The sequence below is a fragment of the Pelobates fuscus genome, chromosome 10 (genome assembly GCF_036172605.1).
Source record: "Pelobates fuscus isolate aPelFus1 chromosome 10, aPelFus1.pri, whole genome shotgun sequence".
In the NCBI taxonomy this organism is placed as follows: Eukaryota; Metazoa; Chordata; class Amphibia; order Anura; family Pelobatidae; genus Pelobates; species Pelobates fuscus.
The window spans coordinates 87,369,587-87,389,608 of record NC_086326.1 but is presented as its reverse complement, the minus strand read 5'-3'; the positions used below and the strand labels follow the sequence as shown (position 1 = coordinate 87,389,608).

The 20,022-nt window shown below is 43.0% G+C and overlaps 1 protein-coding gene across 2 annotated transcripts in view; it reads left to right on the top strand.

The window, feature by feature from the left end:
- ASCC1 (activating signal cointegrator 1 complex subunit 1) overlaps positions 1 to 19,201 on the top strand; it is a 305,402-nt gene extending 286,201 nt beyond the window's left edge. For both annotated transcript variants that reach the window (XM_063433946.1, XM_063433945.1), the window contains one exon: positions 18,927 to 19,201. In XM_063433946.1, the coding sequence (XP_063290016.1) occupies positions 18,927 to 19,043 (117 nt within the window). In that variant the 3' untranslated portion in view covers positions 19,044 to 19,201. The remainder of the gene's footprint in view (positions 1 to 18,926) is intronic.
- Positions 19,202 to 20,022: the final 821 nt, after the last annotated feature.

Sequence of the window (20,022 nt, the reverse complement as noted above, 5' to 3'; positions counted from 1 at the left end):
ATGAACAAGGTTATACCTGGGCGTATGCTCACTAAAGCCAGATCTCTAACAATACAACGCAGGACATGGGCACGCCAGGTAGCTTATTAGCACATCGATAGATAATCCACCGGGGTACACACCTAGGAGTAACAGATCAACGGGAGAATGGCAGAGGAGGAGGGGTGGATTACACACTTGTATTGCTCGTAAAATCAGAATAACGTGATGTGTTAATGCAAAGGTACACAGAGATTGGTTGCCACTGTAATGTAAGGAAGATAATGAGCATGTGTGAAAATTGTAATGCTCCATACCTGAACTCAAAAATAAAGAATTTAAAAAAAAAAAAAAAAAAAAATACCATAGGCATCTTTTAAGCATGTTGTAAGAATATACCTTTACCCATCATCTACTGCGTGTCAAAGGTAATTTATGACAGCCGAGCCCACCCAGCAAAAAATTATTATTGCTTCTTCCACGATCCAATACAAACAACAATTGATCTCACAAAGATCTAATGATAGGGTTTCCTTAAAAATAAATGATCTGGGGAGGGGCTAATTAATATAAATAATTTTAGGAAACTTCTGTACCCAAATAATAAATTTAACCCCACTCTAACCCTAAACCCAATAAGCCTAAACGCCCTTTATACCACAAATATAATCCCTCACTAAACAATTTATATAATCTAAGACTGATGTTAGCCCACTCTCAAATCTTAAAGGAACACTATATTCACCTAAATTGCTTTAGCTAAATAAAGCTAAAGTTTTAGTGTATAGATCATTCCCCTGCAATTTCACTGCTCAATTCACTGTCATTTAGGAGTTAAATCACTTTGTTTCTGTTTATGCAGCCCTAGCCACACCTCCCCTGGCTATGATTGACAGAGCCTGCATGAAAAAAAAAAACTGGTTTCACTTTCAAACAGATGTAATTTACCTTAAATAATTGTATCTCAATCTCTAAATTGAACTTTAATCACATACAGGAGGCTCTTGCAGGGTCTAGCAAGCTATTAACATAGCAGGGGATAAGAAAATCTTAATTAAACAGAACTTGCAATAAAGAAAGCCTAAATAGGGCTCTCTTTACAGGAAGTGTTTATGGAAGGCTGTGCAAGTCACATGCAGGGAGGTGTGACTAGGGTTCATAAACAAAGGGATTTAACTCCTAAATGGCAGAGGATTAAGCAGTGAGGCTGCAGGGGCATGTTCTATACACCAGAACTGCTTCATTAAGCTAAAGTTGTTCAGGTGACTATAGTGTCCCTTTAACCCCCAATACCCTAACCACATCTGACATCAGTTTTTGCCCTGCATGCATTTAATTTACACAGCTGCATACACTCACTGTACTCACAGATTCAAACAAAATATATAGCAAGCATAAATGTGAACATACATATAAATATTCAGCTGTCAAACACAAATGAATGTGTTTTAGACTTTTTATGCCTAAAGTGTTCAGTTAATAAATTAATTAAACTAACTTTTTTCTTCTTTATTTTTGTTGGTGGCGGCAGCAGGGGTTTCCTTAGAACTGTGTCTACGGGCACCTGACATGTAAATTCAGTCCTGCTTACCTGTATGGAAAAATTAGAAGTGACTGTTCCACTCTAAGAGCCATATTCTGCTTTTCTTAGTGTTGGTTGAAGTTTTATGTTATTTTTGTTGTTGTTGTTCTTCGTGCTGTGTAGGTTTTAATCACTCTTTTATGGTGGGAGCAGAACATAATTGCAATCACTTATCTCCATATTTAATTGTAGATTATGCTAGCTTTAGTGTACCTATAATCTTAATTTTATTAATGACAGGAGGCGAGTATTTGCTTAAGTCTCTCTTTACTAGAACTCCACAGCAGCACAGAAAAAACAACCAATCAGAAAAAAGTTAGGTACTATAAAACTCCCCTCCCCATGCATCATTTCCTCTTTCAAGCTGCGACAAAACAGAATAAAAGGCAGAGAACATCATGGGGAAGAAACGAAGTCCTAGATACGATGAATATAACGATGTCCACCATCCGAGAGTAACCGTCAAGCTAGATAGTGTTGATGGACTGTAAACTGAAACGAGAGAAAAACAGAATCGAACAGGTTGATTATCCAATGAAATGTACTCAGAATAAACATGTAGGTACCCAATGTAGCAACCAAAATTAACCTTAATATGTAGATATCCCAACCCTACCTATGAAAAGAAACACAGACATAAGGAACAAGCGACAGGTATCAGAGACAACAAACAGAGTTGCATACATACCTGATAATCTAAACTATAACATTAAACAAGGGAGGGACAAGAATGGGTGGGAAATACTCGCCTCCTGTCATTAATAAAATTAAGATTATAGGTACACTAAAGCTAGCATAATCTACAATTTTATATCATGACAGGAGGCTTCGTATTTGCTGTTTCAAAGCTCAATTCACCAATCCAACACTGATTGTGTCGCTGGTATCTATTGCAGGGAATATCAGAGTAATCCTAATTGGACATTCCAAGTTCGATAATTGACAGTAGACGGATAAAAGAAAATGCCAGCCGACGAAGCATCTCAATTACGGAAAAAAGTACCATCCGCTGGTAAATCCATTGTATGTGGTTGCGACTTGTTTCCTAGCAGCCGGTCCATGAGCTGGCAAGCTGACCTATCAGCCACCTTCCTGTAGTTTTAATATCAAAGGTCAAGTTCGGACTTGGGGACGCGAGAAGAAACTGTCACCGTCTCAACTCATGATCCGTAAGGCGGCTCCTCCGATCGTGCCAGGGATATTCGGCGATGCGGTCTTGCAGGTAGATCTCCAATTTCAAGGAATGCGCCCAAGTCCACTACCAAAATCGTATTAGAAACCGAGGAGGAACTTTCGTTCCTTCCTGTCCTACCCTGTGATATGACTCATCCGAGAATAATTTCATAATGCAGGCAAGAGCGTGGCCAAACTAGCCGTATTCTAAGTGATTCCAAGATTCCAAATGGACTGTGTAAACCTCGGACGCAGTAGAGAAAGACTCCAAAGGACGTCCATTCAGGGTTCCGAACTGAACTTGTGTAGAAGGACGGTGGTCGACTATTCTGGGAATAGTGAATCCTGGAAACCTTCAAAGGAAAGGGAAATGCCAAGCGGAACGCAGATTTCCATCCAGCAATGCCCTCGTCAAAGAGTGAAAGATGTCTGTAGGAGTCGGGGCACACCAGGTACCTCCGTAAAGTCTCGTAGATCTCCTCGATGGTAGTTGAAAAAGGAGGTTAGCGCGAATCCAAAAAAAAGACGGCTCCCGTGAGGGATTAATAGAGTATAGATGAAGGGTCCTCCATCTCCGAACCATGTTCACCAAGTATGCGCTCCGAGGAGACGGGGCAGTCACGCCATCTTATCCCAAGATCGTAAAGACCGGGGAAGTCAAGACAACCGTGGATTCCTGATTTACCATGTGACCATACGTACTGTTCTACCTTCAGACCGGGTAATAGGCCTTCCTTAATCTTGTTACCCAAGCAAGGCAGTGCATGTTTGCTCCATGAAGGTCTCCGTATCTCCTGACATCTTGACATGGGAGAAACTGTCTGCGCAGTTTGCTCGTAATGGTCTGGATATCCAAAACATAAAGCAAACTCTGTATTATATGGTGCAGAATATGCCAAAAACCTGCACTCTCAAAATACCGGAGGACCATCCGTTAGCGTACCATCTCCAGGAGTGTGTGTAATACCTCTGTTATACCTCTGAGTATTTCTCGCGTGTTTTACAGCGGTCCGGATCCAGTAGATCCACCACAGGAGATAGAATAGAGGGATCTAGTCTAAACATGTAATTTCTGCATGACCAGGCAGTCCTCTGGAACGAAGTCAGTAGCGTGGATGTCAGCTCTAATTGAATGCAGGAGGGACGCCCCTCTATGTAGTCATCAATGTCTTGCACAGGCACAAGCCTGTGTGATGAACAAATGGCCGGTACTGTAGAGCGTCGGGTGTATAAGAGAGCCGCGCTCTCTACCACTGTGATCGCATACCGTGAGAGCGTCCGGCTGCTAGCCTGAGCGGGCCGCACCCGTTAGTAACCAACAGCAGAGCCTACATCCGAGACCGGTTCTCTCTATGAGAATGGGTCCACCCAATTTGTCCTCTGTATCCAGCCCAGTATCTGGTTGAGGGCGAGTGAGGGGCTGCGCCCTCTAATAACAAATCCTTATCCGGTTCCGTATGAGAGGGTTCACCCTCTGTTCCTGAAAATAAATATACTCGGATCGAGGTGATGGAGGGCCGCACCCTCCCGTGGTGCAAACTAGAGTCCCTAGAAGTCAGGGAGACCAAACTGTAGGGTGCACCAATTATAAGTGTCAGCATAAGGCTGAGGGCAATCTGGGAAAACAAGGAATGGAAAACTATCAACCGACTATCCGGATCCCGTGCGCGCGCGCGGGGTCCTGGTAGACCGTTGGTAGTCCGAGGAAAGCTGGAGACGTTCTCCGCAATCCACGAGGGCCCGGGAGGTCGGAGGAGGCCAAGTCAGGCCTCACGACGACCCGAGCGAATAGGAAAAGGAAATCATGAAAAAACAAAAAAGCAACAATAAACCTAGATAAGAGAAAATACACCCATCCTATCTCGGATAGAATGTAAACGGCAGGCCGGAAGGTAAGAAAAGTAAATCCCACTGGACAGGGCCAGGAGCTAACCTAACGCAGGAAAAAAACTACCGACCCTATAAGGACTCTGGGAGGCAGATACAGAGTAGCTGGTAAAGACAAGGAAAAAAACACAGCTTTCTCCTGTAGGAGTCTGAGTACCGGTCCCTGCCTGTGAAGTTCTCCTTGGAGATGTGCCGGCGCCGGTTTGGAGTAAACCGTGGATGTGTCCGGGGTCTTCATAAGAAACTTTGCCCTTCAGCAATGAGGTTTAGGGCCTTCACCCTTCCCACCATATTCAGATGGCCGTATACTGGTGTCCTCTTGAACACTATGGCAATGGTTTTTGCCTGGACACCTGCCTATCTCCATGTCACTGGTGCGTCCTGGGTTTCCTCAGTGATATTACCTCAGGCCTGCGGCCAAAAGGGGTTCGGTACCCATAGCGTAGGCCCGTCAGTAGGGCCTAGGCCCAGCAGGCCAAACGAATGGACACAGAAAGGTTAGCCAAGCAAATAGTCACAGACATAGCCGGCCATTCAAGTAGGCACCGACATAGCAGGCTATTCAATGGGGCACAGACATAGCAGGCCGTTCTCATGGGCACAGGCATAGCAGGCCGTTCTCATGGGCACAGGCATAGCAGGCCGTTCTTATGGACACAGGCATAGCAGGCCGTTCTTATGGGCACGGACATAGCAGGCCATTCTTATGGGCACAGACATAGCAGGCCATTCTTATGGGCACAGACATAGCAGGCCATTCTTATGGGCACAGACATAGCAGGCCAATCTTATGGGCACAGACATAGCAGGCCAATCTTATGGGCACAGACATAGCAGGCCAATCTTATGGGCACAGACATAGCAGGCCAATCTTATGGGCACAGACACAGCGGGCCGTTCTTATGGGCACAGACACAGCGGGCCGTTCTTATGGGCACAGACATAGCGGGCCGTTCTTATGGGCACAGACAAAGCAGGCCGTTCTTATGGGCACAGACAAAGCAGGCCGTTCTTATGGGCACAGACAAAGCAGGCCAATCAATGGGGTACAGACATAGCAGGCCAATCAATGGGGCACAGACATAGCAGGCCAATCAATGGGGCACAGACATAGCAGGCCAATCAATGGGTTGTGTATTACCATAATATTAGTATTAACATGAATTTATATAGCGCCTTCCAATTCCGTAGCGCTTTACAGTGGGTATTGAATGAGTAACGGGGACCTCTGAGTTCGGGTAGAGGTTCCCAAAAATTGTAGATCCTCAGGGCATCTCGTGACCTAGGACCCTTAGACAATCAACCCTTTTAGACAGCGTAATGTTGTGTGAGTAACTTGAACCGGGACTGGCAGTCCCTATGTGCCCAACAGTCCAATAGTAGTATTCCAGCTGGATTGGATATAAGCGGAAGTATTCCAGTGACCATCATGTCCATAAATGTAAGGTACACTGAGCGCTACTGTCCATGAACTGTGGATAGGTATGCACATGCACACACGGATCTATTTGAATTATCTTAGCATATTATAGATTACCATCCTCATACCACGTGAAGGGTATTGTAATCACGGACACCCCAAGGAGTAGGGTTAAACAATAGCCAACACAATGACTCTCCCCAAGAACCTGATAAAATGTATGTTATCAGCGTAGACTCGTCTTCCATATCAGTTTGAGTCAGAGCCAGGTCTGTATCTTGTATATACACGCCATGGGCAGAGAACTCATACCAGAGTAGTCCCCTCTGCGACCTCATAGCTGGGCCAGAAAAAATATACACTGAGAAGGACATGAATCCAAGAGCTAACTGGCAATGTACACACCCTGTACCGAGCCTGTATAACTGCGTTCGTATACACCTGTTACTCGCAGAAATCTGCAATATACCCTGACAGAACGCACGGTAGTCAGCGATACGCACTGTCCGCAAAATTATCAGCGATCTGAGATACACACTGTCAGCAAAACTCACATGTCAGTAGTAAAACTCACAGCAGTCTGTGATACACGCTGTCAGGAAAACTAAAACTCGAAGTACACTGTCAGAACAACTAAATCTGTGATCTACACTGTCAGAAAGCGCACAGCGATCTGTGGTATATACTGTCAGTAAAACCTGCAGTAATCTGTGATACACACTGCAGTAATCTGTGATACACACCAATCTGTGGTATATACTGTCAGCATGATACACACTATCAGTAAGATTCACAGTAATCCAAAGAACCTATCAAGTGAGGCAAAGGATAGGAGCAGAAGAACAATAGAAGAATAGTGCAAATAAATACTTCTAAAACCTATAATATATAAACACATAACCAGCTAGAACCATGGTACTTGGACATGGCCAAAACCAGTTGCCATAAAAGTATAAAAATGTGCTTACCCCTTATCTAAGTGGCGAACTGGCTCTGCATGCTGAGAGCCAGAATCCCAGCGTGCAAAAAAACCATGCGGTCCACCTACCGTGGGTGGAAGTAGGGGCCGCGAGCAAGTGCTGGTCGGGTGCACGTGGCTCCTGAAGGAGCCGGCCGTTGTGAGGCAGCCATGTGCGCGAGCAGGTCCGGTCGCCGGGTACTCGCGACCGATCGCGAGCAACCCCGCGCGGTGACAGGCTCACACCGGAGCTCGGGGAGTCAGAGGAGACAGCCAAACGGCTAGTCTCCTGACACCCTGAGCTAAAGCGCCCGCTGCCCGCGGAGGGCGTAGGAAAGAGGGGGGGGAGGGGGGGAACAAAAAAGGGGGGAGCGACCCTGGCAGCATCCCCAGAAACCCCCAGAAAAACCCCCACCGAAGGAAATCAGCCCCAAAGAAAACAGGGCCAACTAAACCAAAACAATAAGTTATAAAGCATATTAAATAGAAACGAAACACAACATGATAACTAAGTAAAATGCATAAGCCATAAAACTGATAACTACATATAATAAAAATAATATATAAAATAAATATATAGCCTATAAACTAAATAAGAGCAAATAATATATGTGTACATAATATGACAACAAAAGAAGGTATATAATATATAAAATAAACAAATAAGGTAACTATAAGCAGAAATATAAATCCTAATAAATCACAATAAATCCCAAAGCCACCCACTATAAGCAGGAGGCAGTGGTACTCTGACCTGTACTGTCTGCAGAGCAGCAAAGAAAGAGGAAATGATGCATGGGGAGGGGAGTTTTATAGTACCTAACTTTTTTCTGATTGGTTGTTTTTTCTGTGCTGCTGTGGAGTTCTAGTAAAGAGAGACTTAAGCAAATACGAAGCCTCCTGTCATGATATAAAATTCATTCCATGGCGATATAAATACTTGATGGAGTTAAATATAGCCTGGCGGTTTTCTCCTGAGTGTTTACATTTTTCTATTGTTCTATCCTTTATTTGATTTTCTTCATTATGTGTTTTTTTAAACTCCTATCATAGTTCATTTGCATGCCATTATCCTAAATAGCTGTAACAGTCTGCTATTAAAGCTTCCCATTTCTTTCCCTGAAGGGCCATTGTAAAGCTTGCTTTTGGGACAGAATGCCTAAAAATATGATATATAATCATTCCAAGAATCTGTCACAATTCATCAGCATAACTCTGTACACATACCTAGACAGATCTTCAGTGCAAATATATTCTGCGTGATTTTAGATTTCATGTACCTCGTATCCCAACACAGATGCAATATAAATTATATAAATAATGCTACAAAAAGGTATAGAATATCTAGATTTGTTAAAATGGTGATTATCATACAATAATATGTTATAGCCCTTTTCTGTTATAACATAATGCAATGAACGATAGCAAGAGCCCTACACTGTTTTTGAATGGAAAATCCCTTGCTGGCATGTCCACCCTTTATAAAAATAAAATGAATAAACTTACCTGGGATTCTATGCCTAGGCCAAGTTCTCCCTGCAGTCTCATCCTCTTTCAGTGATGTCCCATTCTCTTGCTGCAGGGGAAGGAAGAGCTATGGGAAGACTCACAGAGGCACATGAGGGGTGCCTACCGGCACTGGTCACTAGTAACAAACATGCTGGTTACCTTTTATGCCCAGAATTGACATTAGCAGCCCAGTCTGCTAATGACACTGCAATAGATGGAACTAGAAAAGCTACAATTTCTGGGGAAATTGTGTGAAGTGTTCTTGCCTCCACCAGCCTGGCACAGGTCAGAGTATTTTGGCGGTTGCCATCTTCAAACGGTTGTACTTTAAAAACTATAACTAAAACCTACAGCGAAGAGCTCTATATTGTGAGAATCACAAGACCAAGACCTACATTGATGCATAGTATGTCTCTGAAGTAGTAAAAATGAAGGCACAGTCGCAGTTTCGAAATTGCCCTTCAAGTTTGAGCTGGCTAGAGTGGAGTCTCAATGAATGTCAATGGACGGCGTAAGTTGCAAACAAATGGTCATATTGTGACCATGGCTTAGCCGTGGACATTTTTAGTGGCAGCAGGGATAGCTGAACGTTTTGATATAAGATTTGTGTAGGTGGGCCTGAAAATGAGAGAGTTTAGAAATCATGTCCTGATGTTTCAGCTTTTGTCAGCTCCCACTCTAGTTTTGAACATTTTGCCATTCATTCCTATGGGACCAATTTTGCCACAAGAACGACGATATTCCGTGAACCATTTGGCAAAACGTTCCACAAAGTAATAGCAATCCAATCGGGAACAATCCGCACGTTTCCGTATATTACTGTCTATGTAGTGTAAAAACTGTGGGAGGAGTTAGGGTGGTAAATTTGGCTATAATAATAATAATAATAATATATATGTGAGATAACATTAAGTGGTCTTGCTATGCAAGAACACTTACCATATATACTCGAGTATAAGCCGAGTTTTTCAGCACATTTTTTGTGCTGAAAAACCCCAACTCGGCTTATACTCGAGTCAATGTCTGTATTATGGCAATTTACATTGCCATAATACAGACAATGGGGCTGTGGGGGCTGCAGAGAGCGCTTACTTACCTCTCCTGTCAGCTCCCTCCTCCTCCGCGCCGGTCCGGTCAGCACCCAGTGTAAGTCTCGCGAGAGCCGCGGGGTCATAATGCGGCTCTCGCGAGACTTACAGTGTCAGCTGACAGAGGAGCTGAACGGACTGGCGCGGAGGAGAAGGGAGCTGACAGGAGTTGCAGGAGAGGTAAGTGCTTCCTGCCAGCCCCCCTCCACTGAACTGCCAATGCCACTGGACCACCAGTGAGTGAGAGCCCCCCTCCCTGCCATGTATCAAGCAGGGAGGGGGGACGAAAAAAATATATATAATAATAAAATAAAAAATAATAATGAAAAAAATATTACAATAATTAAAAAATAATAATAATAAAATTGCCCACCCCCCACCAAGGCTCTGCAACACACACACACACACACACACACACTGCATTCACACACACACACTGCATTCATACACACACTGCACTCATACACACACACACACACTGCATTCATATACACACACTGCACTCATACACACACACTGCACTCATATACACACACTGCACTCATATACACACACTGCATTCATACACACACTGCACTCATATACACACACACTGCACTCATATATACACACACACTGCATTCATACACACACTGCATTCACACACACACACTGCATTCATTATATACACACACTGTAAATAAATATTCAATTAATATATTTTTTTAGGATCTAATTAGAAATTTACCAGTAGCTGCTGCATTTCCCACCGTAGTCTTATACTCGAGTCAATACGTTTTCCCAGTTTTTTGGGGTAAAATTAGGGACCTCGAGTTGGGGGAGGTGCTGGAGGGAGTGGAATGGAGAGAGATATGGGAGGCAAACACTTCCCTGTCGATATGTGTAACCCTCCAAGAACAGGCATACAAAACAATGTTCAGGTGGTACACCACGCCAGTAAAATTATACAACATGAAACAAACACCATCTGACGACTGTTGGAGGGGATGTGGCCTTAAAGGAACGTATCTTCATATGTGGTGGGAGTGTCCCCAAGCACAATCCTTCTGGGCTAACATATCCAACTTGATCAAACGCATTCTCCACAGAGCACCTAGCCTAAACCCTTGGACTTACCTCCTTAATCGGTCGGTAGAGAATTGGACAAGGAGGGAGCAGAAACTGCTCCACAAAATTACCCTAGCTGCGAGAAGGGCAGTAGCACAAACGTGGCTACAGACCACGCTCCCACCAATCCAGAGGGTCATATCCAATATCAAAGAGGTATACCTCATGGATAGCTTGACTGCCCGACTAAAGGGGACTATGTCCAGCTTCGATCAACTATGGGACCCATGGCAGTCTAGCGATATTTCATCGGGAAGGATGAGTTAGGATAACCCACGGGCCAGCCAAAAAAAATAATTAAAAAAATGACTTGGCGTATGACCATATACCTGCCCTCTTCCCCCCACCCCCTCCTTTTTCTTTTGTACTTTCTTTTCTTCTTTCTTCTTCTTTACTCACCTTTTGACAACACCAGCCAGAATAGGCTACACGAGGAAGGCACTAGCCGCTACCAAAGGGTGCACGGATGAATAACATAAATGGTGCATCCTAATACCAAAAATATACCAGGGGTAGAACACAGGGAGTACATAGGGACAAGGGTCCCCTACTACGATCCGCACCCCGACTGCATTATCATAAGGGAATACATTACAAAAGACAACAGGAGCTATCGACACGTAGGCTAAGTTTAAGTTAAGTTGTATGTTTAATTAAAAAAAAAAAAAAAACCTTGACAAGAGGCCAAAAAAGCCCAAAACCAGAGACAAAATGTTGTGCATTTTTTGATACTTGTTGTTACAGTTTGTACAAATGTATATATACCTGCGAGCTAAGATATTGACAAATGATGGGCTTTTGCAAAAGCCAAAAATGCTGTCTTTTTTACATGGTACTCATGTCGAGATGAAAAAATAAAGAATTTTAAAAAAAATTAGGGACCTCGGCTTATATTCGGGTCGGCTTATACTCGAGTATATACGGTAAATTCAATTACTAGATACTAGAATATACCTCATAATTACTGAAAGTCTGCACATACAAACCCCAAGCACCCTTAACCCTTCAAATCACTGACATGGTCACGGTGCTTAGACTAGCCCTTTCAGGATATCCCACAGTAAACAAAGATGAGTTTGGCACTTTTATTGACATCGATAAAAGTACGGTAAGTTAGCCCCTTTTGTGAAGTTTTTTAGGCTAACACAGTTATATCATGATGGCATTTCATGATTCGACACCCTGCTTCAATAAATTACATCAGGTAATATATGATGCCATACGGGGTTTATTGACTAAACTTCGAATTGTTGTAAATTGCTAAATGTGTGCAGCAATAGCTGATCTGAAAGAAAAAAAATCTCCACGTAAATTATAGTCATAGTTTTCAATTCACTTTAATTTAGACTTTGGTGAATATATTCCTAAGTGTTTAATGGAAACTTTGTGCAATCACAGTTTGACCACCATTGCATGAGTTTTTGTTATTTATAAATGTGTTTTGGAAACTTGTAGGCATGTAAAATACCCTGAAGAGTTAATTAATGGAAAAAGGCAACTCCTGAGATTGCTGGATGCAAGTATTTATTTATATGATGCAGTTTACACTGTAGCCCCCTCAGAAACTTTAGACAAAAAATATTTCACACCTACACTGCATAATATAAATTAATTAACAATGGGCACAAAAACACATGCTGCTTTAAAAAAAATGATTTAGAGTGTATTATAAAAAATGTTTGTTTCACTCCTGCGTTTCAATCTGTATATGATTATTATATTATACTATTACTCAATGTAAGCAGTGCTGCACACATATTTGTAACCAGGCGAGTTGGATGCACAGGAACAGAGGGAGTTTAGGGCCCTACTCAATAAGCTTACATGCTAGGGGGGTGGGGTATAGTGACACAAAAGGTAAGGGGTAGAAAGGTAGATTGCTAGAATAGTATAGTATTCACTGAGGACTTAATGTTTGTTTGTTATATTGAAGAATGAGTACCCAATCTTGTAATTGGGCATTATGGCTATGTGATAATACAGATATTTATGAGATATAGTTGGAAGACTATCTACATCAGTGATGCAAAAACATGCAATTTTTTGTTTGTTTGTTTTTTATTGGGCTAACTGAATTGCAAGACGAGGGTTTCTCAAAAGCTTGATCCAAATTTATGTTGCATGTATAATGTGTGTGCATGAGAAAGTGTTGTTTTTTTTTTTTTGCACACGTAGGTGTGTGTATATGTATGTGCACCTCTTCCTGAGTTATGTTTCAAAGCTGTTGTATACAGCAAACAAAAAATATTTAATTTTTGTTTTCTGTTTGCATGTTTAAAATGGAATAATGAGGAAAAAAGGTAGTTCTTTGTTGAACTTATTTTCATATGCCCACTCAGAATCCATTGCAGTAGTAACATCACTGCAAATTGCAGATTATGTTAACGTAGTGTACGTATAATCTTAATTTTAATAATGACAGGAGGCGAGTATTTTGCATGACTTTCTTTACTTATGCCTCCAGCAGCACAAGTCAATCAATCAAAAAAACTTTAACCAATCCTAGGCCAACATAGCCTGCATATAAGTCTTTGGTGGGCGTGTCTATTCCTCTTTCTTTGATGTGAGAAGTCCTGTAACGTCAGGTTGTGAGGTATCTTTTAAACTGGAACTCTGTAACTTGAACGAACGTAGCTTGGATTGGAGCTTGAGGGATATTGTTGTCCGGCTCCCAAGTCATCTTATGCTGGAAAAAAACGGAAATAGGTGAAAGATGTGGAAATGAACTATTGTCCGCATGCAACCTAGACCTGATTCAGTTACTTAACATGTCTAAGTAGTAGGTTATAGTATTGACAGTTCTATTGAGTAGTTAACTAGTTAATTCTATACTGTTTACATGAGATTTATGCTATGAATGTAACAGTCTGTCATGATGTCACAACTATCTGTAAAATGCTATAAACAGCGAGTATCAAGGGGGGGAACAATCTCAAGATCTATGGGGGGGAAAATACTCGCCTCCTGTCATTATTAAAATTAAGATTATACGTACACTACGCTTCCGTCAGGGCCCGTGATCTGGCTCCGCCCAGGTGGTTTATGTACTGGACTGCCGAAATGTTGTCCATGCGCAAGAGTATGCAGCAATTGGACATGTTCTTGGCCAAACTCCGGATCGCGAAGGAGCCCGCTATCAACTCCAGGCAGTTGATGTGTAGGCTGGCGTCTGACTCCAAGACAAAGTCCGTGTTCGGACCGAATATGGCTCTGCCGTTCCAGGCCTCCATGTGCAGGAGCCACCATCTGAGTTCCGTCCGTATTTCTGCTGACACTGGGATCCAGTGGTCGTATGTCTGACCTTGTCTCAAGTGATATGCCTTCGCCCGTTGCATGGCCCGGTAGTGTAGCGGCCCCGGGAAGATCGCTTGTATGGAGGACGATAAAAGGCCTACCATTCGGGCTAAGAGGCGAAGCGGTATTGAGTCTTTTCGAAGTACCCGGCGTATCTCTTTCCGTATTGCCGCAATCTTCGCAGTGGGTAAACGGAGGGTACATGTCCCCGAGTCTATTTCGAATCCCAGGAACTGAACCACCTTGGCAGGTTTTAGTGAAGATTTTTCTCTGTTTATGATGAAGCCCAAAGATTCCAGCAAGAGCACTATGAATCTCGTTTGTGAGTGAAGCCTGGGCGCTGATTCGCAGAAAATCTAAATATCGTCCAGGTATATTAGGCAGCGGATGCCTTTCTCCCTTAGGTAAGCCATTACCGGCTTCATGAGTTTCGTAAAGCACCATGGTGCTGAGCTGAGGCCGAATGGGAGACAGGTGAATTGGTAGGAAAGGTGGTTCCATGTGAAGCAGAGGAAAGGACTGCTGACGCAGGCTATCGGTACCGATGGGTAGGCGTCCTTTAAGTCTAGTCGAGTGAACCAGTCGTGTTGCAATAGTAGGTCTCTTAGAAGGTGGATTCCTTCCATTTTGAAATGCCTGTATGTGACGAAAATGTTCAGTTGCCGTAGGTTGATGACTGGTCTGTAGTCTCCTGTTTTCTTTTGGACTACGAAGATGTTGCTGAAGAAACCCGTATCGTCCGGGGCGACCTCCACCGCCCCTTTGTCGAAGAGGGTTTGAATCTCCTTGTCTATGATTCCTGTGTGTGTTGCCGACGCTCTTATTGGAGGTGGGCGTCGGTCTTGTACCGGGGTGTCTGAGAACTCGATCTCGTAGCCGGTTACCGTATTGAGGATCCAAATACATACAATTGGTGGAACACTTTGGGCGAATCTGTAGGAGAAATATATCACATAGGGTAATATTGTAAAGGAAAACAAACTAATTTAAAATCGAGAGTAAATACTCACAAACATGGAGCCAAATATAATCATAAGGCTCTCATGAGTAGCGCAGGAGGACTCTTTTAGGACGTCCTCAATCCTGCTTCTTGTTGTGTTTGGTGCAGGTAATAGATGAAAGACGACGTCTTTGTGAAAGGACAATTCTTTATTGCACAAGCAAGCACCTATATATAAGTGCTGGTAGTGGTTTAAAATCAGATATCTGGGGTATCTCTGTATGGGTACTGTCTGGGATCAGATCAGACCCAATCATAAAAGTCCCAAAAGGAAAACAAATTAAAAGTCCAATATGTAATGTGAAAGTCCAAATGGTACCTTAGGTAACTTCTGTACCAGTGCCGATACGCGTTTCGCCCCTATGTCGGTGTATTGAGGATCCAGCTGTCCGAAGATATCTTCTCCCATTCCTGTGAAAAGAGAGACAGTCTGCCTGCAGTCATGTGGGAAAAAGACAGGGTGTGTCGGGAATGCTCACCTGTATTGAAACGTCCGCGTCCGCGGGTGCGGGTGCCTCTGGAACGGAAAGATCCTCGCTGGAAGTTGGTTCTTGAGGTTGGGAAGAAGGCTTGAGATGACTGGTATCTGGGGCCTGTAGGCCAGAAGCGGCTGGTGGCTCGGCCCCTTTGGCGACCAGCCCTGCCAAAAACTCCACGGCGTGGTGTGGTGGTGCGAAAAACTTGCCTGATGGAGGTCTGAGCCTTATTCAGAGTGGTGAAGATGCTTACATGTTTCTTGAGCTCAGTTATGAGTCACCGAAAAGTTGACCGTTCGCCAGCGGTCCCATTTCTTTTTTACCCAGCTCCATCAGTTTTGGGTCCATCTTGAGTAATGCAGTTCTGCGGCGTTCTGCGCACATTGCCGCGTTGGTGTTACCCAGCATACAGATGGCCCGTTGCGCCCATTCACGTATAGTGTGGGCATCCAGTGCGGTGCCCTGGGATAGGGCTAAGTCGGCCAAGTATAGCATTTTTGCTAGAGGGCCCAGGATGTCTAAGAGTTTGTCTTGGGATTCCCTAAGGCCCTTCTCTATCCCTTTTCGCGGGTCCCGACCTGCGCGGGACATGAACAGGGATACGGTAGTATCAAATTCCGGGGTCAGTGCGATTTTATCTGGTAGTGTGGGTCTTGGGCATTCTGCCCGTAGTCTCGCCCTTACTTCTTTGTCCATTGGCTTTCTCAGCCAGAAATGGACGAACTGAGTCAGGTGTTCTGGCAATCCCCATTCTGTTGATCTTGGATGTTGGATCGTGCGGGGGTCGAACATGGTTGCTCCTTGGGGGTCTATGAAGGTGCCCTCTTCCTGAGGGAATTCCTGTTCAAGGTATGTGTCTTGATCATAGTCTCTGTCGTTTCCCTGGACGTCTAGCCATTCCTCGTCTTCCGAGTGTGAATCCCCCGCCTTCCATTCATCCATGATGTCAAGTGATGGTGGGGGGTTGTGATCATTGTCCTCCGAGGACGGAGAATATGGAGGGGAAGTTCCTCTCTTCGTTGCCTGGCGGCTCTTCTTCAACTGTGTTTTTCCTCTCTTTCTCTGGGTGTCCGATACGGTGCCCTTCCGTTGCCGTTTTGTAGCGTGGTAATCTCCGAGAAGGGCATCGTCAGTAAAATCCGTGGGTTGTTCAATAGCCGTGTCCGGTTTTGGGTTCTGCATAAGCAGTTTGCCGATAGCTTTCTCCACGGAGGCGGCTACCGCCGAGTTAATGAGTGCCTGCCAATTTGATGGTGGTAACTGTGGTGAATCACTCATCTTGTGTTGTGTGTTGGGTCTGTCTGTGGAAGACAGGGAAGTGTTAGGAACTGAAATGCGTGGAGTGCCGTATGATACAGTTCATGTATAGAGTCACATATATATGATAGTATGGCAGGGAACGAGCCTGCAGTTATTGAGTCACTAGATTTATTAGCAGGGGTAAGTCTGCTTGTATCGGTTCAGTAATATATATATAGCAGGGGATGAGCCTGCTGTCACTTGTCTGAGGCTGTTTGCAGCTAGGCACTTATATATATATATATATATATATGTAGCAGGGAATGAGCCTGCTGGCACTATGTCACTTGATTATAGCAGGGGATGAGCCTGCTGGCACTGGCACTTATTTAAAACAGATGATGGGTCTGTTTATATAGTGACTCTTCTGTGTATAACAGGGTATGAGCCTGTTTGCACTAGTGACTCTAGATGTAATGCAGGGAATGAGCCTGCTTGAGCTGTGACTTTGAGAAATACAGCAGGGGATGAGCCTGTCTGTACTGTGCCTTTAAAAGTATAGCAGGGGATGAGCCTGCTAAAACTGTGCCTATAAGATGTACAGCAGGGGATGAGTCTGTCTGTACTGTGCCTTTAAAAGTATAGCAGGGGATGAGCCTGCTTAAACTGTGTCTGTAAGATATGCAGCAGGGGATGAGCCTGCATGCACTGAGCCTTTAATATGTGTAGCAAGGTCTGATACCACAAAATATACACAGTGTAGGTAAACCAAAAAACCAAATTGACAAATTCATATGAGGAGAAAAAGGACGGGTCGTTTGAATCACGACCGTTAGGAGCGCTAATGGCCGTCGTGGGTCTCGCGGGAGCGGGATCCAAGATGGCCGCCGTTCGCGCCAAAAAGACAGTGCGGTCCACGATCGTGATCGCGGTCCGCTGTCAAGCCTCTAAACGCCGCACAAATAAAGCGGAATGCCCCTTCAACCCCACACCCACCTCCCAAAGGGTCCCTAAGCGAGCTCCATACCCCAGAAAAAACGCGGTCGCGGAAAAACGCCGCGGGTAGGAGACAGTAAAGGGTGAGAGGAGAGGTAGGGCAGAGGAGAGAGAAAAAATAAAGGACTAGTAAAATAAACATATAAAAATAAACATTTAAATTATGGAAAACAATGAATATTATCCTAGCAATAAGAAATGAATATAAAATAAATAAGCTCTGAAGGTAGTACTCTGACCTGTGCCTTCTGGAAGCAGCAAAGAAAGAGGAATAGACACGCCCACCAAAGACTTATATGCAGGCTATGTTGGCCTAGGATTGGTTAAAGTTTTTTTGATTGATTGACTTGTGCTGCTGGAGGCATAAGTAAAGAAAGTTATGCAAAATACTCGCCTCCTGTCATGTAATAAAATTGAAGATTTTTGTGGGAAAAGCAAGTCTTATTGCTTGACTGGTGGTTCCATGTGAACCACCAGTCAATTCAATACAATGTGTTTAACATTGTATTGAATATATATATATATATATACAGACACACACCAATATATTCTGTAATATTATCTTCAATAGATGATGGTGTCCATGTTTTTTTTTCTTCTGGTTAGTGTAATAGATCAGGGTCATGGTATCTGCACACTAAATCCCTCACATTTGTGAAATCAATTGACTGAGAGATTTTAATTACGTATGCATGGATGGTGCAACTACTAATGGTTCATATCCTAATCTAAACACATCCCAAAAACATCACAGAATGGAAGCTAGAAGCAGTGCGGTGATTAACATGCAAATAGCCAATTAGTATGTAAAGAATCTACATTTTCCCACAGGAAAATGATTCCCAAAGTTCTCTACATGCACAAAATTAAAAGCAAAAAAAAAAAGCAAAGATATGAGAGAAATTAACTGCAGCATTTAAAAAAAAAAATTCTGCTGGCATTATAAGGGTTACCTAATATTGACGATTCGCAGATTGGTTCTTGACGCAACTGAATGTTCAATGAGTATAAACTGAAATCAGCCCAGCAGAGAGTCCTGGGGGAGACTTCTATGCTTTTAGAATAATAAACTTGAATTAATTTTCTTTGGAACTATTCAAGAAAGTGTTGAAGGTTAAAAACCATTCAACTTTGCGCTTATAGAGATTCACAGTTTGGGTATGTGGAGCAAGTACATTCCTTATGATAATTTGATCAATACATTTTTTTGTCTTACAGATTTTCGACAATTACTACTTTGGAGATTTTGACTTGAATACGGTACATCTTTCTCAAAGATTCTCAGTAGATGACTCTGGCTATTATGCATCATCTGGACAAGTCACCATCTCCTGAGGATACAGCTCGTTGGTAATTCCTCAGATTCCATCAATAGGATGAACTACAGGTCACGCTGAGAAACAAAAAATAATAATTTGCAGGCAAAATAAAATATTTGTATTATAATGAAGAAAAGACCAATGCATCCTTTTTAAGAGTAAAAAAGGATTTAAAATAAAACGAGTTTAGAATATTCTGGGTTTTGTTTTTGTTTTGTTTTTTTTGGACAATTTACAATTATTGATTGAAAGCAAACACAACAAAGTTGCAGCTAACAAAATTGCAGGATCATCTACTTATTTATTATCATTATTGATAGATAATAAAAGCAATTGTGAGTTGTTGCCTGGCAACACAAATAACAACCAGAAAGCCACATGTTGTTCTGCCATGAGGTCGATCTGTGTAATGTCAGTAAAAGAGATATATTAGATGAAATCTAATAGGATGCCAGGAGTAGTTTGAAACTGGAATAATGTAGAAAATTAAATAAAAACTGAATAACAGCCTACCCGGACAGAAGGTATAATCCATGTGGCGCTGGGTACGAGTGATGGGAGGAATGCTGGAGGAAAATGGACACTGGGAAACAGCTTGCCGATATGCCGTGATGCTTGGGTCCGGTGCGGCAACCCCATGAAAGTGGCAGAAGTGCTCTCCAGTAGTATGATACAATGGATTGTCAGAGGTATCGGCTGATGAAGCAGAGCAGCACACTTACAAGCCTAGGCATTTTAGAAATTGTTACCTAGCACAGCAGGGAATTGTATGTTTCTTCCTTTTCATGCAATTATTGAAGCAAACCCAGTGGTACTAAAATTGAAGTGTAATAGGCAGTTGATATAGCCTGTCGGTATTTTAGAAAGTGCACCAGCAGTAGAAATCTATCTGAATTAAAATATACTTGTCTTGCAATACTCGTATTTCTCATCGCAGTATTCTGTACGTCACATATCTTGTGCCGCACTTTGTAATAATCCATGCCTTTACACTC